Source organism: Ornithorhynchus anatinus, chromosome 7, assembly GCF_004115215.2.
Source record: "Ornithorhynchus anatinus isolate Pmale09 chromosome 7, mOrnAna1.pri.v4, whole genome shotgun sequence".
NCBI classification, from domain to species: Eukaryota; Metazoa; Chordata; class Mammalia; order Monotremata; family Ornithorhynchidae; genus Ornithorhynchus; species Ornithorhynchus anatinus.
Window position 1 is genome coordinate 59,629,726 of NC_041734.1, and position 22,939 is coordinate 59,652,664.

General features: G+C 51.4%; 1 protein-coding gene across 5 annotated transcripts in view; it reads left to right on the forward strand.

Moving 5' to 3' along the window:
- Positions 1-22,393, forward strand: part of ATP2B4 (ATPase plasma membrane Ca2+ transporting 4) — a 120,359-nt gene extending 97,966 nt beyond the window's left edge. For 2 of the 5 annotated variants that reach the window (XM_039912489.1, XM_039912490.1), the window contains exons 16-22: positions 1,330-1,521; positions 2,501-2,714; positions 3,343-3,554; positions 4,396-4,503; positions 6,223-6,405; positions 10,737-10,826; positions 17,554-22,393. In XM_039912489.1, coding sequence (XP_039768423.1) covers positions 1,330-1,521; positions 2,501-2,714; positions 3,343-3,554; positions 4,396-4,503; positions 6,223-6,405; positions 10,737-10,826; positions 17,554-17,889 — 1,335 coding nt within the window. In that variant the 3' untranslated portion in view covers positions 17,890-22,393. Of the gene's footprint in view, positions 1-1,329; positions 1,522-2,500; positions 2,715-3,342; positions 3,555-4,395; positions 4,504-6,222; positions 6,406-10,736; positions 10,933-17,553 lie in introns of all 5 variants that reach the window. The other 3 variants (XM_039912491.1, XM_029068974.2, XM_029068972.2) reach the window with 3 other exon arrangements.
- Positions 22,394-22,939: the final 546 nt, after the last annotated feature.

A 22,939-nucleotide genomic window follows, 5' to 3' on the forward strand; every position in this document is an offset into this window, starting at 1 on the left:
TATGCCGACGTGGATTAGGCCAATATCCATGAGGGCGGGGAGGCGTGTCACCTCCTGGCTACTTCCTCCTCTCGAAGCTGATCTCAGGAGAGAAGCCAGAAGAGCCCACCTGGGTTGACAGCCGTCTTAAGGGCGACAGGTTGTCTAGGTTCTCTATCTGTTGTGGAGCAAAACCCTGCTTGGGCCGGAAACCTGGGTCCCAACCCAACCTGGGGAACCAGCGTGACTTAGTGGGTAGAGCACGGACCTGGGAGTAGAAGGACCTGGGTTATAATCCTGGCTCTGCCAAATGTCTGCCGTGTGACTTCGGACAAGTCACTTAACTTCCCTGGGCCTCGGTTACCTCATCTGTAAAATGGGGATTAAGAGTGTGAGCCCCCTGTGAGACGGGGTCCGTGTCCATCCTGATAAACTTGTATCTACCCCAGAGCTTAGAACAGTGTTGGGCACGTATTCAGCACTTAAAGTACCATAATCATTATTATTATTAATAATAACTCCTCTGGGGTCGGCCCCATTGCCACTAAACTGGAAATGGACTGAAACAGAGGGTTCTCCTGGGGTGGCCTGGCCAAGCCATTGGCTTCCCTGGAAGCAGGGCTGCCAACTTTTCATTTTGAGGGGATGGCTGGTGGGGAAGAGGGGGAGGCTAGACGAGGGAAGGAGAGGGAAGAAGGGAAGGAGTGAGAAAGAAGTCCAAGAAGAGGAGTGCTGCCTCCTTCTCTGCTGTCTCCCTACCCGGCCTCCCCGGAGCCAAAAAGCGAGCGGCTCCTTTGCCCCTGAACTGTCCGGCCTCTTGCCTCACCCCTGCCCGATCAGTGCCCCGTTGCACGTCGTGGCAGCCGTGAGAGTCTCGACCCCCTGCTCGCTCCAGCCTCCACTGGGAGGGGGCAAAATGCGGAGCTGCCGTTTTAGCTGTTCCTCTGACTTCCTTCCAAATCCAAGGGCGGGGTGGGCTAGTTAAGCTACTCATTCAGTCTGATAAACTGTGAGGAGTGAAGTTAACGGTGTGGGTGCCTGTGCCTCACCTGAATCTTGGCTTATATCCAGTTGCATGTCACCCCTTCCCTCTCCCCTCCTCCCTCCTCCTGAACTAGGCCTAGGAGGGTTTTGAACTCCAGAATGGGGGAGGAGGTGAGGAGGTGTCTCCGTGGAGACTCCCCGATTCTGGAATTGGTGTAGCCTGAGTGTGCTTTTAGTGCTTTTGTTTCTCAGCCTTCTTGAAGTGGGGAGTGGTTGGGGAAAGCCTGTTCAGGCCACCTGAGGGTAAGGGCCACTTCCCCTCCCCACCAGCATCTCACTGTGCCCTAACCCTTCTCCCCCCCACAGGGCATCGCAGGCACAGATGTGGCAAAGGAGGCGTCGGACATCATCCTGACGGACGACAACTTCACCAGTATCGTCAAGGCAGTGATGTGGGGCCGCAACGTGTACGACAGCATCTCCAAGTTCCTGCAGTTCCAGTTGACGGTCAACGTGGTGGCCGTGATCGTGGCCTTCACCGGCGCCTGCATCACCCAGGTGGGGGCGGGGACATGGCCAGAGCGGACGGGTGGGCAGAAGCCAGCGGGGAGGGGTGGCGGCTGGACTACGGCCCCCGGGGAATGAGGACGAGGGACGCTAGAGAGGATCCCCGGGAATGCGGCCGCTCTGTTTCCGGATGGAACAAGCCGGCGGTCCCGGAAAACCGAGCATGGCATCTCATGCTGGCATTTGCCCCCAACCTGGTCAGCCCCGCTCCTGTGGACACCCCCTTCTTGTTGGCCAACCCCATGCCCATGATGTTCGTTTTTATTGGTTACGGGCACGAGGCTTGCCCTCCCCTAGCTTGCAGCCCGAAGGGCGGTGGGTGTGGCGAGAACGACGGTGGTCTCCTTAAAGGATTCTGATTCTGTCCTCTGGCTTTGAGTGGCTGGGGGCTGCAAACCGCAAGGTAGGGGAGCGGCAAATTAGGGTGGAGCCAGCCCTGATTATCAGTGTGCGGCGAAAGCAGAGGGCTAAGAAGGGAGGCTGGGATTTCAGCAGGTTCAGGATGGAGTATGCCTGGAAGCGATGGAAAAAGAAAGCTAGAGGAGTGGAGATGGGCTCAACTGACCGCTATCTGGGGTAGGAGGAAAGTAACCACATTGGACTATGTGCACCAAACTGGCTTCCTCCAGAAACAGAAGGTGCCACAGTGTGGCTCCCTCACTGGCAGGAAGCTGAGGCCAGGAAGGAAGGGGAGCTTGGGCAAGCGGCTGATCCAGGAACGTTGCCGAGTAGGTCTCGCGTCCAGGGTTATAATAAGAATCGTGCTATTCGTTAAGCGCTCACTGTTGAGCCCAGCACTGTACTGAGCGCTGGGTTAAATCCAGGATCGTCCAATTGGACTCTTTCCCTGTCCCAGTTGAGCTGAAAGTGAGAATTCCAGGGGAAAGGCTGGGGGCTGGACCACCTTCCCTGGGCCTGTCTTGGATGGGGTGGAGCTCTTTTGGAGGCTGACTTGTCCCCTGCCCCCCAGGACTCCCCGCTGAAGGCTGTCCAGATGTTGTGGGTGAACCTGATCATGGACACTTTTGCCTCCTTGGCCCTGGCCACCGAACCCCCCTCGGAGTCACTGCTGATGCGCCGGCCCTACGGCCGCAACAAACCACTCATCTCACGCACCATGATGAAGAACATTCTGGGCCATGCCGTCTACCAGCTCACCATCATCTTCACTCTGCTCTTTGCCGGTGAGGGCTCTGGCTGCAGCAAGAGGTCTTCTGGGAAGTAGGCCATCTGCAGCCTTGGGCAGGTTTGGAGGGAGGGGAATGATGCTGATAATGAGAAAAGTGTTGGGATTAATTTGTGAGCGCTTCTGCGTGCCGAGCACTGGACTAAATGGTTGATAGAGAACAATATGACTGAGCTGGTAGAAACGTTCCCTGTCCATTTAGAGCCTAGAGGATTGAACGCTCACTTTGCACCCAGCACTGTGGTCGAACCAAAATAATCAGTTTGGATACCTGCCCCGCATCGGGCTCCTGTCTGAGGGAGGGAATATGAGTAACTTATCCCCATTTTTCAAATGAGGAAATGGAGCGAGATTGGACTAGACTGTAAGGTCGTTGTGGACGGGAAATGTCTGTTATACTGTACTCTCCCAAGAGCTTAGTACAGTGTTTTGCACACAGTAAGCGCTCAGTAAATACAACTGACTGACTGGCTGATATGAAAGTCATCCAGCAGGCATGCAGCAGAGCCAGGGTGAGAATCCAGATTTCCTGACGCCCAGGCTCCCTCCGCTTGGCCACGCTGCCAGGCAAGCTGGGTGCCCCCCCACCGACCAATGCCAACACACTGTGTTCTCCGCCCACCCAGGTGAGAAGTTCTTTGACATCGACAGTGGAAGGAACTCTCCCTTGCACTCACCCCCGTCTGAACACTACACCATCGTCTTCAACACTTTCGTGCTGATGCAGCTCTTTAATGAGATCAACGCCCGCAAGATCCACGGCGAGAGAAACGTCTTCGAGGCCATCTTCCGTAACCCCATCTTCTGCACGGTGGTCCTGGGCACCTTCATCTCCCAGGTGAGCTGGGCCCCGGGGCCAGAGGAGCCCGAAGGGGGGCCAGAATGGAGGTGGGCCGGAGCCAGGAAGTGGAGAAGTTTTGGAGAGTTGAGTCATGAGGACCTAATTAGCTACGGATGACAGGGGAGGGGAGATTGGTAGTCAAAACAGGTCTGAGTTTCATCCTGGGCTTCAGACTGGCCTCTGTGTTGACCCCTGTCTCTGCCTGGAAGATATAGATACCTGCCCCTTGGGAGCCAGTGAGCCAGTCCTCCTGCTTCTCTACTTGAGTCATTCCCCTGGGGAGAATGTTGCCCGTCTGGTTTATTCACAGAAGGCCGTGAATTTCTAAAATGAAGACGTGACGATAGTACCTCTTGGAGGTGTGGCCCGTCTGGTTTATTCACGGAAGGCCGTGAATTTCTAAAATGAAGACGTGACGATATTACCTCTTGGAGGTGTGGCCGGCTCCTGACCAGGCGAGAGGCCTGAGCCGGGTCCACGGCCGTCGGCTTCAGCCGGGCCTCCTCAGGACGGGGGGGGGCAAAGTGTTCGGGGAGCCCCCCTCACCCTTTCTCTTGGCCAGATGGGCGCGGGCAGCCCCAGAAAGTCAGAGACCTGGTTATGTGCCGGTTGGGGTCGTCTTTCGCCAGGAGGATACCGGCAAGCTCTGGGCCCTGGCTCAGTGAGGTCTCCCTCTCCTCTATCGGCTCTCCCTCCTACTGTGAGCCTGATGAGGGACGGGGACTTTGTCCAACCTGATTATCTTGTATCTTCCCCAGTGCTCCGTGCTTGGCACGTAATAAACACTTAACCGATGCTATTGTTATCATTATTAACATCATCATTATCGTTATTCCAGATCATCATTGTTGAGTTTGGGGGTAAACCGTTCAGCTGTTCAGGCCTCACCCTGAGCCAGTGGTTCTGGTGTATCTTCATCGGAGTCGGAGAACTGCTCTGGGGACAGGTGAGACCACCCGGCATCTCTCCCCGTAGACCTTTTCCTCTCTTGACTTCTGCTTTCAAGCGGGCCTCGGCTGAAGTCAGAGCACCTTCTCTCTCAGGCCTCCGACTCCCCACCCTGACTCCTCTCTCTCAAGTCCTCAGTGGCCTCCTGGGTCTTTGCCACCCCAGGCCTGTCCACAAGGCCGAGCCCGTCATTTATTTTAACTTCTGTCTCCCCCATTAGGTTGTAAGCTCTGTGAAGGCCAGGATCGTGTCTCCCGACTAGACTCGTACTCTTCCAAATACTTAGTTCAGAGCTTGCTCAGAGTTGGCATTCATTAAATACCATTGATTGATTGATTGGCACATGGGAAAACTGTACCTTTTGAGGTGCCCTCCCATCACCCCCCCCCCCAAAAAAAAAGAAAATGAGGCAGAGCTCCTTCAGAAGTCTAGCTAGGGATCCCTTTTCAGACCCAAACGAACCCAAGCTCAATCTAGACCTCACGGGTTTGGGAAGCATTCTCCCTCCGTTCTACTGGCAGGCATTACTACCTAATCGTCTCTCCACTCACCCCTCTCAGAGCCACTGACAGGGAGAGAGTGTCTAAGGGCAAAAAGCAGCATGGCCTATTGGAAAGAGTATGAGCCTGGGAGTCAGCAGACCTGGGTTCTAATTTGCCACTTGCCTGCTGTGTGACCTTGGGCAAGTCACTTCACTTCCTCTGTGCCTCAGTTTCCTCATCTGCCCCAACCCATCCTCCCTCCTACTTGGACTTTGAGCCCCACGTGGGACAGGGATTGTGTCCAACCCGATTAACTTGTGTCTACTCCGAGAGTAGAGCAGTGCTTGACACAAAGTAAGCACATACGAATGCAATAATAAGAATAGTAATTTGAGTGTGAGATAACTTGGGCAGGTCAGTTGGATTTGAGGTGGTGATAGCGGTATTATGGTAGCTTCCCAGAACACCCGGTCCAGAGCTCTGCAGGGGTAGGGAATTCAGAGCAAAGAGGTCCCTGCCCTCAGAAAAATTACAGTGTGAGGTCAAGTGATGTTAAATGTACAAGGTAACAGGAGGTAGAGACCACCATGAACGTGGAATCCTGAAACACACGTCATAAAAGTCAAGAAGAGTGGGGCAGGGAGAACTGGACAGTTGTCATTTCACTGAGCAGGAAACAAGTTAAGCCTTTAGCATGATTTTAAATAGAAGTGGGCAATGGTCAAGTGACTGATATTTATGCATATGAGTGATCCAGAATCACCCAATGGAGAACTCAGGGATTGTCAAAGTGGCTTCCGAGTTCAGAGGTATTATTCTGGGAGGGCTTCCTGGAAGAAGTGGAAGTGAATAGATTTTTGAGAGGGAAGGAAGGGGAAAAGAAGGACCTAGTTTGGGGGGAAAAAGGGTATAGGGAAGGAGTACCCAAATGGGGCAGAAGAGGTGTGCCAAAAGGAGAGAGTCATGGAAAGGGATGAGTGTTTGTCCTCACGTAGGAATTGGTTCAGGGTAGGAGTCAGAAATTGCCCTTGATTTTTATCAGTGAATCCCCAAGTTGGAAAGGACATGAGTTATATTATGCATCTCCTCCTCTCCCCTATCTTCCCCATCCCCACGAGTCTCCAAGCTAAACCAGGACAGAGGCAACCCAAGCCCAGAACTCTTCCTCCTTCATCTCAAAGAAAGGGTGTTCAATTCTTTCCTGGGTCCTCACTCCTCCTCCTGTCTCCTCACAGCTGATCTCCTCCGTGCCCACCAGCCGCCTGAAGTTCCTGAAGGAGGCCGGGCACGGCATCACCAAGGAGGACATGGCGGAGGGAGATCTGGCAGAGGGGATGGAAGAGATCGACCACGCGGAGATGGAGCTACGGCGTGGCCAGATCCTCTGGTTCCGGGGCCTCAACCGCATCCAGACTCAGGTACCGCTTTGGGCTCCCGCCCTCCATTCCGAGGCCTGGTGCCAGCCACCCGTCCTCCCTCCCCGATGCCCAGGGAGCTGAAATTGGTTAGCATGTCCCCTGCAGAGTGGCAGGGCATGGCTGCTCCCCTGACAGGAGACTGCATGAGGTCTCCGGGAATGGGGCCCGCGGGCCTCGGATCTTCGCTCTGAGCCCTCAGCCCGCCTGAGGTAGCGGGCCACCCGTGCTCCTCTCTCACCACAGAGTGTGGGGAGGAAGATCTGATTTTGAACTGAAGATGACCCGAGTCCTCCAGGGAGAATTTTGCTACTAACTGATTGGCTTCAGATCCCCACCAGAAACCAATGGTGTCTTCTTATCCCTAAGCTGCTATTTCCTTTCCTCTACGCTGTGTGGAAATGAAAATAATGCTAGAGTGATCTGTGCAGAATCCCCCACTCACCCCCTCCCACCCCCCCACCCCCCCCCGCCATTCTTCCTCATTGGTGGGGATGGGCCGGAGGGATTGAGGCTAGAACAAAATTCAGACAAAGTAGACTCTGTTGGGAGTCTTGAGCAGTAAAAATGGCAGGTTCTGCTGCTGAAATTGGTTTTGCAGAATCTAGTTTCTCCCCAGGGACCAGAGAATCCACATCCTTACTTACTAGCCCATTTCAGGCTCTCCCCTGGGACTCTAAGCCCAAGGTAACCAACCCCCACCACGATCTGGCTTCATAATTGCGGGCCCGTATCCCGCCCAAAGCATCCCCCACCCGTGAAAATGTACCCGGAAGAAGTGGTAAGATAGCTGGTCGGGGTGGTTTCCCCAGCTTTAGAGTGAAGCAATGTGGTCTAGTGAATAGAGCACAAGGCTAGAATTCAGAAGGACCTGGATTCTAATTCCAGCTCCACCAGTCGTCTGCTGTGTGACCTTGGGCAAGTCACTTCTCCGTACCTCAGTTCCTCATCTGTAAACTGGGGGTTAAGATTGTGAGCCCCAAGTGGGACATGGATTGTATCCAACCTGATTAGCTTGTATCTACTCCAACACTTAGTATGGTGCCTAGCACATAGTAAGTGCTTAACAAATACTATTTAAAAAAAAAAATTTCACATGGCTCCAGCATGTAACCTGATCTAATAAAGTAGTAGCTTGAGGTCATGAGGAAGTCTGCCCTCTTCCAGTAGTTTGAGGGCCCAGGAGCTGCAGTCACACTTAAACTAGCTCTGCAAATAAGAACGTGAGTTTACCAGCCCACTCTGCAGAGAACGAAATCTACGTTCACTCCTGCCTCCCTCCCTTGAGGTGAGTGGCTGAGTTCAAGGCTGTTGAGTGCCAAGTTGTCCTAGGCTCACTGCCGACACGGCAAGCTAGTGGGTGACACTGCTGAGAAAACCAGAATGCCCCTTGGGCCCTGGTTTCTGGAGTTCCTCCCCAAGTTTTTCCTTTGGGTCTGCTCTTCACAAATAACTTGTTTCTGCTTTTCCTCTTTTCAGGATTCTCCTGCCTCCTCTACTTCCATGCGATTTTCCTTAGCCAGGATTCCCTCGGTCCAGTGTCTCTGGCTTCCTGGCTTGCTGCCTGAGCTTCTGGGTTTTCTTGTCACCCACCCCTTTTGCTCCCCAAACCCCTTCAACTTCAGTTTTGTTTGGTGGGTCCTGTCCATCCAACCTTCCCGTTCTGCCTTCTCCTATTTCTGTTACGGCAAGAGAATGGGTAAAATGGAAGCTAACGCTCAACTCGGGCACTGACAATCCAAGCATCCCACTCTGCTCCTACAGCTCCAAGCCCCTGACGTTCCGTGATGCCCAAACTGCCCCAACCCAGTCACAGAGGCAATGCCACCCTGGGCGTCTGGCTCCAGAGCCTTGCCCCCCACCACCACAAATGGGGAATACAGTGGAACCCTGTTCCTATCCTAGCCCTTAAAGGTGCCTTCTGCTCAGTCTCCCACTTAACTGCTGGCATTGCCCTTTGACCTCACTCAGGGGGGTTGGGGCAGGCTTCCTTGAGCCTCTGGTTATTAATGTCACCTCCTCACAGCCCCGTTCTGGTTGGAACACCGGCCCCCTCGCTTCCGAAGCCACCGACAGCCCCTGTTCTGAGTAGATGTTTTCGTTTCTCTGGCTCTGAACTGTCTTTCCCCTAGCCTTCCTTTCTCTCAGGTGGTCAGGAAACTGAAGTGCCCGAAACATGACGATCCTCCTACTCTGAGAGCCAGGGTTCTGGAAGCGGGGAGGGTGGTGGCCAGAAGGGATGTAAATGGAATCCCATCTCAAAGGGGAGCAGGGGTGTGCCGGGGTTGGGCGATAATGCAACGGCTTCTGGGAAGGGAGATGGCGTCGGGTCTGGGGAGCTGCACCTAAGGTTGGGGTGGGGCAATTGGGACAGAACTGGAGATGCTCTGACGCAGCTCGTAGGGGGAGCAGCTCCCGGTGTTTAATCCTTCCCACGCTGACTGGGAGGTGCAAGCTACTGGCCCTTGCTCCCTTGGCAGACTCTGAGACTGGGAAGGTTGGGGAGTGAGGATCTCCTGACTTCCTCCGATCTCCCCCTCACCCGTGTTTTCACTTGGGGAGCCAGCACAGACCGAGCAGGCCGCTGGACTAATTTTGGAAGCGAGGAAAGTAATTTACCAGTCCACACCTCACCTGTGTGCTTTCTGGAGGAAATGTTGTGGCTAGGAAAATCAATCTGGCCTAATTCCAAGACTGCTCTAGGGGGTATTTGGAGGACTCTGGAAGAGAGTGAGGAAAAACCCATCTCTGGAATCCCAAGCTGGGTCAGCCGCCTCCGGCCAGGGGTGTGCCTAACCTGGTTGTGTTTGTTAATACTTCTCTGACCCCGTGAATCAAGAAACGGGTAGCCAGAGTCTGCTTGGATTGGGTCTGAGCAGTTGCTGTGGCCCTGCGGGGGTTCTGGTTGCCATTGCCCTTCCTGTCTCTCGAGCTAACCCGTCCATTGCTCCCAGCGTCTTCAAGGAAACGAGGACCCCTCGGCGTGATGCTCCAGCTGGGTCCACCCCCACAAAAAAGCCCAAGCTTGCTGGCCTAGGGAAAAGCAATCCAGGGAGCCTGAGGAATGAGACTGATGCAGGGTTGGGGTGTAGACAGAAGTACCCGGTAACTTTGGCGTCAGCTGGGGGTTGGGGGAGAGGCCTGGTGATGCTCATTATGGAACTGCATTGGGTACCTCTGGTGTCTCTCTGTCCACTTGGGTTCTTTTCCCTGGTAAACTCTCCAACCGGGCTGGTTGGTTGATGTTGATGGACCCTCCCCACGTCCCCAACACCTTACGAATTCTACAGAACCAACTCCAGCCCTGGAGAATCCTCCACGTGCCTTAATTTCAAGACTACGGGTCTCAGGGAGTATATAAACTGCCACTCTCTTCTGTCCACTCCGCTCTCTTTCCTCTCCTTGCAGACCACCGCCTGGTGTATCGAGCCCCATTCAACTCTTGTTGAAAAGCCTATCTCCCGTAGACTACCTTAAAGGGAGAGAGGAACAGCATGGAGACTAGCTTGGTTTTCTGACACTGTTCAATCCAAATAGAGTCAATTCTCAAGTAGCTTTCCCTTGCTTGGAGCCTGACCCCCGACTCTTTTTCCACACTGGCACCAAGTCCCCAAATTGGCTCTCTCCCGGCTCCAGCGCCCCGGGCCGCCACCTCTCCACCCTCCTCTCCATAGTTCCTGGGATCCAAGATAATTTTCCCTCTTTGTCCACTCTGCCCCACTTATCTCTCTCCTCTGGTACCGGAGATAATTGAGAATTGACTGTATTGGCTCAAGTGTAACTTGCCGTGGACTTTTCTTTTTAACTCTTTTTCCGGTGATTGCTTTGAAAGTGTGTGGGGTACCTTCCTCACTGTCTCACCTTCCCATTTTTCCCCCGTGTGCTCTGTGTGTGTGTGTGTCCCCTTGAATGTATTCCCAGCATGTCCATTCCCCTCCACACACACTGCAACTCTCTAGTCCTCTGTGGATCGTCCTGTTCCCCCGCCCCCCCACCACCCTGTGTTGGTTCCATCCCTCCTCCTCCCCTCTGTCCATTGGTCCCATTCCCCCTTCCCCGCCACCCGTCCTCTGTGTTTGTTGGTTCCATCCTCCTTCCCCCCATCCCTAATCCTTGTCCTTTGGTCCCTTCCTCTCCCCCCCCCCCCCACCAGGTCCTCTGCGTGTCAGTTCTGTCCCCTCCGCCCCACGGTCCTCTGTGTTTCAGTCTTGTTTCCCCACCCCCTGCCCCCCCCAGTCCTCTGTGTGTCCATCCCACCCTCCCCCCTGGGCTCTGTGTCTCACTCTCCCTCCTGACTGTAGAGCAAGGCTCTCTGACTCTCTGATTCTTTGCAGATGGATGTAGTTTACACGTTCCAGACGGGAACCTCCTCTTTGCAGGGAGCCCTCAGGAGACAGCCTTCCATCATGAGCCACCACCACGATGTAAAACATGTTTCTAGCCCAACTCATGTAACTCTTTCTTCTGCCAATTCCACTCCCACCACTTCTGCTGCTGCTGCTGCTGCTGCTCCATCTACTCCTCTGGGCAGTGAGTGATAGTCTATTACCATGCATGAACTTGCTAAAATGACCACCAGAAAGCACCTAGCATCCAGGATAACCAACCTCAGTTCTCTCTTCCTTTTGGTCCCCCCCCCCCCCCTTCACCTCTGACTTGAGAGGGGCAACATCCCCACCCCCAGTAACCCCATACCAGGCTGATGTGTTGAAAACATAAAAAAAAAACCCAACTGTTTAACCGTTTCAAAATAATAATCTTTTTCCAGTTGTCCTTCTGTGTTGCTTGAGCCTTCTTTTGTTTTTATTGTTTTCTACTTCTCACAGGAATGGTATGACCCCGATTTTGATAGGATGAATTGAGGGGAGCAACCAATGGTATTTAGTGAGTGTTTACTGTGTGCAGAGCACTGTGTTAAGCACTTAGGAGAGAAAAATGCAGAAGAGTCAATATAAAGGTTCTCCACCCACAGGGAGCTGACAGTCTATCACTATTTATTGAGCGCTTACTGTGTGCAGAGCACTGTACTAAGTGCTTGGGAGAGTACAATATAACATAGTTGGTAGACGGGTTCTCTGCCCACAGTGAGCTTACAATCTAGAGGGGGAGACGGACAGGAATGTAATATCCAGAAGGAGCTCTCAGAATAGGGATTCTGTTCCTTAGCCAAGATTCCGGCACTCCGCTTCCTGGGGCCAGTAGGGTTGGGCGGAAAGGGCCCAATCTGTGGTCGTAATGGTGGCCAGGGGCTGGGCAGCACACTCGGCCTTCTGGGCTTACACAGTTGAATGAGGTTTTGGAGAGGAGCTCGCTTCCCCCCCGCAGGATTTTGAATGGAAAAAAATGGCCATTTGAAGGATGTAGGGATAGGTAAAGACAGCATTGAATTTTAAACCTACCGTAAACCTGTCATTTCACCTCATTTATTATTTTTGGTGGCACTTTAAACCAGGCTCTAGTAACAATAATAATGTTGGTATTTGTTGAGTGCTTACTGTGTGCAGAGCGCTGTTCTAAGTGCTGGGGTAGATCCAGGGTGATCAAGTTGTCCCACGTGAGGCTCACAGTTAATCCCCATTTTACCGGTGAGGTAACTGAGGCACGGAGAAGTTAAGTGACTTGCCCGCAATCACTGTGTTTTCCTGATGGGCAGGAGGTCAATATAGTCTTTTTTTATTTGCCCCAATTTTTTTCCAAGAAATTTCTGGGAAAATGACCCTTCCCTGCTAACATTTTTCACCCCCAGCAAACCCTGGATATCTTATTTTTCATTTGTTAATGTGATGACTGATAAAATCGAAATCCAACCCCTCCAAGATGAATATCAACAGGCTGGCTTTATCAGGAGCCCCATAATCCTGTTTCTGAAATATTCATGTCCCTTCCTTCACCTTCTTCCCTGAAGGGACTGAAGGGGAGATTTTGGATTATCTGTGGATTTCACTTTTCCATTACAGTCAATCAATCAGTGGTATTTACTGAGCGCTTCCTATGTGTAGAGCACTGTACTGAGCGCTTGGAAGAGTAAAGTACAGCAGAATGAGCAGATACATCTGGAGGGGGAGATGGGCATTTTTTGAATAAATAATTAATAAAATATAACTTAAGGGTACGTACGTAAGCGCTGTGGGACTAAATACAATCTCACCATCCCCGATGGCCAGATAATGGAAATAATTGAACAGGAAGTTGCAGGCATGTCGTAGATGAGAACTAAGTGGCCAGGAGAAGGGTTTCTATAAAGTGAATTTTTGCTAGGTGCCATGAACTCCCACCTCTGGGGCTAGGGCCACCTAGAGTAGCTGGAAGCTGAGAGCAAATCAATGGTATTTATTGAGCGTTTATTGTGTGCAGAGCACTGCACTAAGCACTTGGGAGAGTCCAATATAACAGAACTGGTAAACAAGTTCCCCGCCCACAGTGACTAAAGCAAGTCAGATCGTTCTAGACCAGCTTCAGAGAGCTCCAGTCCCAGCCTCTGTTGTCTATTAATCTGACTTCTTTCCTTCCTTTCTGCTACTCATCTCTCAAGCCTGGTTCCTCTTGCTAACTGAGCTTCTCTCCTGTTCTTTTTACCTCCTGGCGGAAGGTCTACAATTAGACCTCAAGTACCCTGGTGTTTTGGTGGAGGAAGAAGGAGGTAGGGGTGATGAAAAGACCCCACTGAGAGGCCTTGAATGGTCAAGTGAGGCCTGCTTTTTCTAGGATGAGCCCCCGAGAGGCTTTGGTTCAAACCCAGGGAGAAACCTCTGTTCTTTCCAAACGATCCCAAGCTCTTGGAACCAGAGGATCCTATCGGCCCAGACCTTGCGGCCTCCCACTGTCCCCCTACCGTGCCCTTTCCCCTTCTGGGTTCCTGGGGGACAGCAGGAGACTGGACAGGAAGAGATGGCTCCCCCTCATCTCCCTGAACCTCCCGAAGCGTTGGCCCACAGAGGTCGGCTTCACTCTCGGTCTAAGGAACAGCCTGAGTTTGGGGAGGGTAGGAGGCTTTCCCCAAAGCGGCTCCCTGTGACCAGAGGTAGGGTCCAGGGAGGAGAGACGGTCAGGGCAGAAGCTGGAAATGGTCCTTGGCACCTCTCCCCTTCTCCCCTACTGCACGGATCCTGGGAGGAGACAGCTGGGGCGGGCGGGAGGTTGCCGGCTAACAGTGCCTAGAGCTGCCACCTGCTTCACCGGCCACATCTCGTCCTCCATCCACAAGCTTACCACGCAGCAGGCATCCTGCATCACAGCGGGTGGGCCAGGCTTGGGGGGACCGGGGTGTGTGTTGGGGAGGCGGGAGGCACTCTCCTCGTGCGTGTGGTGGTTTTGCTGGTGGTGTCTTGTGCTCCCCCAGGTCTGCCCTGGTGGGCCGTGCGTGGACGAGGCCCTGGCGCCCAGTTCAGGGCAGCCAGGTGGTGCCCCAACTTCCCGCCCCTCCCCCGCCTCCCCTCTTTCCAATGACCAGGTGTTTTCCTGAGGTTCCCTTGCAGGTGATGGATCTTCTCCTGGACCCAGGAGCCCTGCTGGGAGTCTGGCTGAGTCACTGCTCACTTCTCCCCTCCCACTCCAAGATATTGCTTTTTCTCCCCTCAGTCAGATAAAGGAGGCTGATGGTTTTCCCCTTCCCCTCTCCCAGGGACCATGGTGGTCTCTTGAGCCCAGAAAGAAACAATCTCACAGTGGGCTTACAGTCTTTAAAAATGGTCCTCCCCAATCTAGGGGTACTCTTGTGACCAGAGAAGAGAAATATGGAGACATTTCCATTTTAACGCAGGGTTTGGATTTGTCTGCAAGGTTTGTTTGGCTGGTGTCCCTAGGAAGCTGAGGAAATGAAACCCCCAACCCTGTCCCATCCCATTTCTCCCCCCGCCACCCCCCCCCCCCAAACATCCCATCTGACCCTACTTATCTAGACAGGTGTGGGGCTTGGCAAGCCTGCCAACACGAACCAGGTGGGAGGGAGAGACAGTCCCTGCCCCACATGGTTTCCAGTGCAGCCCCACTTCTTCGGTTCTACTGGACTGACCTGAAGTGGGAGCGATTTGCAGGTGGGAGGGGGGAGCCCCTTTCTCAAGCTGCCCCTGGGCTCCAGCCCTGAGCAATCCCAGATACCGTCTACCCTGAAGAGCCCTATCGAAGCGTGACCAAGAGCAGCTTGGTGGCAGGGGGTGAGGTAGAGGAAGGTGGGGAGCTGGTAACACACAAATCATTCCGTCTGACTCAGAGTTTGCTCTGGGGCCCTTGCTCTGATGATATTTTTCTTCAAAAAATGTTCTAGGTCTGGCGTTAGCTGTGTAGGGGAGTAGGGATGCAAGTAGCGTGGCCTAGTGGATAGAGCATGGGCCTTAGGAGTCAGAAAGACCTGGGTTCTAATCCCAACTCCACCACTTGTCTGCTGTGTGACCTTGGGCAAGTCACTTAACTTCCCTGTGCCTCGGTTACCTATCTGTAAAATAGGGGTTAAGACTGTGAAACCCATGTGGGACATGGACTGTGTCCAAACTGATTGCCTTGTATCTGCTCCTAGCTTAATAGAGTGCCTGGCACATAGTAGGTGAGTACCAATTTCCATAAAAAGTGTCCACCCCTTCTTTCCCCACTTGATGGAAGGGCCATTGGCCTGGCCCTCATCCCCCCTGCTAGTTGGGAGAGAAGTGGTCAGCAGTCAATAAGAGAACCGGCAAGTACCCCCCAAATCTAGAATATTTCAGTGCAGTTGCTCTTATTTTTAATAATTGTGGTATTCATTACATGCTTATTCTATGCCAAGCACCGTGCTAAGCACAGGTCTAGATCCTCTCCTTTTTCCCTCCCTTTCCCCTGACACAGGGACTCCCGGCAACAGAGAGGTGGGTGAGCAGAGAGGTTAAACTACAGAATCCATGGAGCCCCTTGAGAGATCGAACCTGTATGCCTGGGGCCTTCAGGGAGGAAAGGGCTGAGAAAAAGAAGTGAACCGGCTTCATGGCTACTCTGTGAACTGAGTCTGGGTAACTGGGACAGAGAATTCCTGCAGATGAGTTGAAGGCACCGTCAGCTGTCTGTCCGACAACCTGACGACAGTCCCCAGATCGGTCTTGTTCAGCGGATCGATTCTTCCCCCTCTTGGTTTCAGGCTGCTATCTAGCAGTCCTGGGCAGGGAGAGTCCAGTTTTGAATTAGACCACCCTAGTTCTAACCAAGCCTAATCCTTTGGGGTCCTGACAAACCCACCTCAGCCCTCAGGGAAACCTCAACCTAAGCTACTGCCAGTGGATAGAAGAACCAGATCTTAAGATGGCAGAGGCAGTGGTGATCAAACTTTACCTAGTTTGCTGTCTTTGGCTCCCTATTGCGACCCGATGCCCACAGCTCAACAGAGTTCAGGGACACTGGGATGCTTTCGGCGTCTGAACTGTTTTCTCCAGCCCAAGCACAGGCATCTCCACCGAGCCGTCACTACAGACAGCCTCTTGTCTCCCCTGAGCCTGATCTTCTGGAAATAACCTCTGCCCCCTTCCCCCATTTCACTTCCCACCTGCCATCCCACGCCTCCAAATCCAAGGACTAGATTGAAGCAGCAGATTTCATTTATCTCCCCTGGGACCCCAGCTAGATTTTTTTTTTTTTAAACTGCTGTGGTTTGTTGGGGCCCAGGGACCATCCCTCCCCCCTCCCCCCTCCCCCAGTTCTGCCCTGTGGTCTCCAGCCGGGCCCCACAGCTGGCAATGCTGCTCTATCTAAGCAGCCTGCTAAGGACCAACCTGGCTCCAAAGGGACTACTGGTAAATTCCACTGCGAGTCAGGAAGAGTCCAGGTGGGTGAGATGAGTGTGGAGGGAGAGTTGGAAGAGCAGAAACTCCTCTGTTTCCATCTGCTGCTCTTTAATCACTCAGAAGGGTAACTTGGCTTACTCGGATCTTGGAGCAGGCAAGGAATTAGCTGCTCACAGCCAGTCCAGCCTAAGACCAGCTCCCCAAAGGGCTAGACCCGGCATCTGCCCACGGTTGGCACCGCTCGGTGTCTTCCTCCCTTGTTCACTATCCCAGAAGCCACTTGGGGGGATTTGGATTTCCTGTCTTGATGTGAAGCAGTAGAATTTTTGTCCTCCCCTCTCTCTTTCCACCCCATCAGTTGACCCAGAGAAAGATTCTCCCAGAGGACAGTTGGAAAGATGAATAAGTCTTTTATTTCTGTTGGTGGGCTCCACCATCCTTTCTGCAACCCCTGTTAGAGAGATATAACCGGCCCCTCAGAGAGAAAGGAGGTGTAGAGTCGAACTATGAGATTCTTTGTGGAATATGGTGGGTTTTTTTTTTTTTTAGTGCCAGCCCTGTCTGTTCAAGGAAGTTCTCTCTCTTCCTCTGCATTGGAAAAATGGCATCAGACAATTTTCAACTGTTTTTATCTAAATCTCCACTGGGAGAGATGACAGAGATTGGACGTGTGTGTGTGTGTGTGTGTGTGTGTTGGAAGGGGTGTATGTTTCCTCACACATTAAGATAAATCAAGGGCTCTTGAACCCAGGACTGTAGAGTTTCGTTTGCATGCTGCTGACACATATTAAGATCAGTTTGTTTGGCCTGGCTTCAATTTGCTGCACAGAGTGTGGTTTGAGACACCATCACTTAAAAATGTCAAGATGTATCTGGGTTCCTTTTTGGTAGGCTAAAAAGTAAACCCATCTGCATTGATGTCGTGTTTTTTTCCACCCTCTGAGATTTTTGCCTTGACACCCAAGTTTTTAAAAATCATCTTGGTTTTGAGTTTGGTTTTGCTATGTTGCCATTCCTTTTCCCCTTCCTGAAAGAACTAATGTGGGTTTGGGGCCCTTTTTTTTTTTTTTTTTTTTGCTTTCTGTTTCACTTTGGAAAGCGATTTGTTTGGAAGTGCTGTCTTTTGCTGTTGTTTGTTATTTTACCTTGCAGCTTCTGAAGTCTCACCATAATTTGGTTCCCATCGCTCACCTTCCCCCGGCCACCACCTCCCCCAGCTCCTAGTGCTTGCCATTTTGAGCTGCGTGGTGTTTTCTAGTGCTCCATGACCTTTCTCTGTTTTTTTTTCCATTTTTTGGTTGTCGCACAGTAGTGTCTTGTGGTTTTATTTTCCTCCCCTCAGATGTATCGCTTGCAGTCCTGCTCTCTCTCACTTCCATGTCTTCTTGCCCCCCTTCCCTGCCCCGTTTAGATCAAGGTGATCAATGCGTTCCGTAGCTCCCTCTATGAAGGTCTCCAGAAGCCAGAGTCCAGAAGCTCAATCCATAACTTCATGACCCACCCCGAGTTCACCATGGAGGAAGATGAGCCCCGAACCCCACTCTTGGATGAAAACGAGGACGACGATGACGAAGAGGAAGATGGAGAACAACTCGGAAAGGATGGACTTGAAAAACCCGGCTGGGGGGGCAGCCCTCCCGCCTCGCCTACCCCTAACCAAAACAACAACGCTGTGGACTGCAATCAAGTCCACATTATCCCCTCCCATTCGGAGAGCCCGTTGCACAGCCTGGAAACGTCCGTCTGACCTAGTGGACTGACTCTTCTCCCACCTCCACCATTTCCTCTCTGCTCCTGTGATAATCTGCGGTAATGGGACATCTCACCATCATGTCAATGGTGTGTGTGTGTGTGTGTGTGTGTGTGGTTTGCGTTGGGCCCACCTGATAGTAGAGAGACATGGAAGATGTGCAAATCCTGAATTTGCTTTGAACCTCTTTCACCCGAGGACTTAGCCGTCCCAAACCAAACAAGAGACCATCATGGCTGGGTTCCCCAAATTTGGGTTGTTGCCTCTTAAAAAGCAAGTTTTGTTTTATTCTGGTTCTTTTTCCCTCTCTCCGCGCCCCCCCCCCCCCCGCAGTCGACCTCCCATATTCACATACCTGTGGGTCAGCACCTCTATTTAGCCCATGAGTCGGGTTAGTTGGAAAACGAAGAATCGAGAGAGTAGAAAGAAGGTACCACAAGCTGAGCTAGCGGAGGAGGGGCGAATGGGTGAGGGGATAGCCCCATGCCCAGTGATGGATTTAAACAAATCTTCCATTTTGGAAACTGGTACCTAACGTCCTGGTTCTCTCTTAGTCCTCCTCACTCACTCTCCGACTGTTTCAGCCTCCGCCGTTGAATTGCCGTCATTACGAGAGGGGGTAGATGAGCCAACCAGTCTATTCAGTCTCAATCTGGTGGTGACGAGGGCTTCCTCTTGCCCCACTTCTGAGGCCTAGGGTCAAACTTTCTGGAGCTCTTAGTTCCCTCCCTGAAAGGATATTCTCTCCAGTTCCTCTTAGGTGGCGCTGTTGGCCAAGTTTGTGTTAAAAAAAAAAAAAAGCGTGTGTGTGTGTGTGTGTGTGTTTGTGTGTTTGTGTGTGTGTGTGTGCCCGTCTTGCCCCCACTATCTTGTTCCCCCTTTGCCCTCACTCCCAACACCAATTGCCACATGATCAGGTGTCGGAGGGTGTGATTCGTGTGTGGGCTTTGGGGGTTTTTTGTTCGTTGGTTTTCAATCCAGAGAAAAACTCTGGTCAGTGAGTGCAGCAAGTCCAGAGGCCCCGTTGGTCACCCGCTCTCCCAAGCGGCGATGTTGGTGGCCCTCCCCAGTGGAATCAGAGTGGCCGCTAAGGCAGTGGGACCGCACCTTCGGCGATGGAGCCTGCTGGCCCTGTGAGGTCTCCGGGGCTCACGGGATCAAGCGTGTGTATTTCTGGCCACCCGCCCCAAGCGCTTGCAGGACGCCCGTGTTTGTTCTGGGGAGGGACTGTTGAGCGTGTCAGTGTCCTCAAGGAGGTGAACTGGTCGAACCGGAGCCGGGAGGCCTTTAAGGCACAGGGGAAGAAAGGCAGGAGCTCCTTTTACCGATGATGCGGGGCCGGTACCAGTCATCCCCCTTAGGCGCCGGGCCGGCGGCCCCGGTGCCGCCCGCCGCCGTGGCATCCGAGAACTAACCTTAGCCCATCCTGAATCTTGATTAAAGAACTGCCTACCTGACACCAGAGACTCCATTTGTGTTTTGCTGATTAAGTGGGGGAATGGGGACCTCCCTCTGCTCTGCTCTCCCCTCCCACTCCCCAGCCAGTGCTGAGTTGTGGCTGATGCAGAGCTAAGACCCGTGCCTTTTGGTTTCCCGAACACTGCCCGAAGTTTCCCCCACCCACCTGCCACTCGGGAGTCGGGGACTTTTGCTGAGATGGTGTCTCCCTCCCCACTTTTTTTTTTTTTCAAGTGCTCCTTAGCGTGACAAAGTGGAGACATTTTGTGGGAACTCCATTCTTGTCCCTTCCGACACCGGACCGGACGCTCTTCCGTGTGGGATCAATTGTTCTTCCCGTCCTACTGGCATAGGAAGGAAAAACAGGTGCCTGAGGCGCTTGTGAACTGCCAATAACCAAGAATCTAAATGACCAACTGTTTCTCTTTTCGTCAGGAGGAAACCTGTTCTCCCCCATCTCCTCCAGTGCCCTCCCCACCACCAACCCAGACTCTCCTCCGTTCGTCTCATTCTTCATCTGAGTTTAGTAAAATGGCGTGATCAGAAAACTAGCTTCCCCTCCCTAAGGCTACACAATTGAGCAGAAAAGGAGAGAGAAAAGGAATCTTTCACATTTGGTTCCGTTCTTCAGGCTCCACCCATCATCGATCACTTTTCTCTTTTAAATACTCTCGAGGAAAAAAATCAGCTCACATATGGTATTCCTAGGAGCTACGTAAATATTTATTAAGTACACTGGGAGATGGTCTTTTTTTTCTGTCAAATCGTGCTTACCTCAGATGTGTAAGAACTTGGGAGATGACTTAACCTGCCCGGCCCTGAAGCCTCTTTGTGACTAGCGGGTTACAGTGAGGGACTGGTGAACTTCTACGTCAAAGTTTTTTTTGTGTGCATTCTAGTTTCCATCTAAGGAGAGGAAAAAAGATATATAAATATTATGCAAAAAATATAGTTTTCTTTAGATCAGAAACTGATATTTTTAAGTCAGTCATATGTATTTTGTTTAAAAGATTTTAAGATGCTGCCAGGTGACCGGGCGATAGCAGGTCGTTTGACTAGCTTTTTGATGTGACCGGCAACTTAGTATATCAGCAATTGGTTTCGATGCCAATACACTGTACTTCCTTTCTCCAAACAGCCATCTTTGTACTCTAAACAAAAAACAAACAAAAAGTGAGTTGATTCTAGAGATGTTTTTTATATAAATTATGTTGATATGGCTGGTTGAGTATGTTTAAGTGTTTATGTGCATACATTTTTTATGTAAAATATTTTTTCTGCTTCGTTTCAATGATCAACTGGCAACAGGAAAATATGGCTTAAGTTATTGAGGAAAGTTTTCCAAAAAAACTATGGTGCTTTAGATTCCAAAGGTTTGTGTGGGAGAGAGAATACCAACGTCTTGGATTCCTCTAGAGAAGATGCCTTCGGAAATCGAGACGGAAGGAAAGGAAACTGAACGCGCGAAGACCGGGCCAGAAGGGAAATGAAGCAAGGCCTTGTGGAGTGCTCATGTGGAAATGCCATGTTCTTGCATCTGGTTCTAAAGAACAGGGGCCTTTTGTCGGATTATTGTTTTCTTTCTTTAAGAGCCACTGGAACCAAAGACATTACATCTCTTCTAGAGCGCAAGGACAATCTCCCTTAGGGTTTGCAGCTTATGGCTCTTATCGCACTTCCTGTGTGCCCCGGGAGGACCCGGAAGGACTTACAAGTATATGCCTAGAGGGATTTATTTTTTTTGTCCACACAAGGATTTGAATTTTCTTTCCCCCACGGCTCTGGGCGATACTTTGGAGGGGGAATAAATATCTTCAAAAGGGAAAAACAAAGACTGGGTCTAGTCATGGGCGGTCGTTTTGGGGGCAGTCTGGCGCCACCTCCTATCACTCCCCTCACCCCCCCACTCTCCAACCCCCAGCTCACTGGCTGAGGGTAGAGGCATCCTGGAGATCAGTGTGGCTATATCTGCCTACGTCTATCTATGGGACACCCACTCCTCCTTGGGGGATGAAGTGGTGTTAGGTGGAGCTTTGACCTTGGCTTTTTTTCTTCCCCTGGAGGTCGCGAGAGTGTGGGTGGTTAGCAACCACTTTTTGGAATAATCTTGGCAAGAAGGGCATGGGGACCACTCTCATTGGCCACAAACTGTGCTTTTTTGCTTCCCCTCTCCCCTTTCATTGGTCCAAACCCAAACGCTTGCTCTCCTCTTCTCACCACAACAGAGGAGACGGGGCACAATCTCCTGCCCTTTTAGCCCATGAGAGTCAAAGCTTTTTCCAATGAACCAGACCAAATGCATCTCTGCCGTTCCCATTCCCTCCTAGGATTTTCCTGCTCCTCTAGTGTTGCCCGTCCCTTCTGGCCTAAGTAGTCCAAGCTCTCCAGTGGAAGGTAAACATGGTCGTGAGCCTTTGCTAGCCCGCCTGTGACTAAATCGTCCTTTCTGTTTTTCCTCACATATATATATATAGCCATATATGGATGGATATGCCATATATATATGTGTGTGTGTGCGTGTGTGTGTGTGCGTGTGTGTGCCAACAAAATCTCATAGGTCTTTCTTTTGAAAACGCACGCAGATAGGAATTTTCAGTTTCCTTTTTCAGTAACTATTATAACAAGCACTGGTATTTTTGTATAAAAAGGAAAAAAAAATAAACAAAAGATTGAATATTGTGGTATGCATGATATAAAAGCAAATGGTGATTTCGAAGCAATATGTACCCTGGTGTGTGTTGCCATATTCTGCAGTCTGGCTTGAGTGCACCCAATCTGTATTTGCATTTTGATATTATTTAATCTCTATGTACAATGTTTTGCATGTATTTATATGGTTCTTGGAAAAATCAAATTGGAATGAGCTGTCGACTCCTGGAAAGTCTGAAACTCCAATGTCTCTCTCCACTGCGATCAGAAGAGGAGACTAAGAGGAGGAAAGAATTTGAGATACTTTTTTTTTTTGGAACCAATAAAGCTTTTAGCTGTTGAGCAGAAAATGATGCACTTGTGCACTGAGAATAAAAACCATGCCCACCTGTAATTGTGATGTCCTCAGTGTGTGTCCACCAAATTGTAAGCCGCTGATTATCTAGTGAAGGTGATCCTGGGATGCTGCCACAGGCCCTTATGAAACCCCCTCTGAGCAAATCAAGAGCTCAGAATCCACCATTAAGCCCCAACACATCCCTCCTCATCATGGTTCTGAATTTCTCCAGGGTGGGGAGACAGCCTAGCCTTTGGTTTCTGATTTCTTTCAACCCTAAGCAAAGTCTAGAATTGGTTGCTGCCACAAGACTCTTCTACCCCGTTGCGGTAGGAGGGGAGTTGGGTTTTCATGGCCTTGCAGAATGTTTGTAGAAGAGTAGCTTGGGGGAAGCTTTTTAGGGGTTCACAGAGTAGATCCATTTTCTTCATCTTTCTTGGCCACTGACTCATCCAGTGAGTTGGTTTTCAGAATTTAAAAAAAAAATTCTTCCATGCACTAGTCTGGATTTAGCCAGTCTGTGTCTGTTTTTCTGGGCAACAGATTACTGGATATTTCTTAGTGTTAGTCCAGCCCTTTGACTTTGCTTTCGGAAGAAGTCCT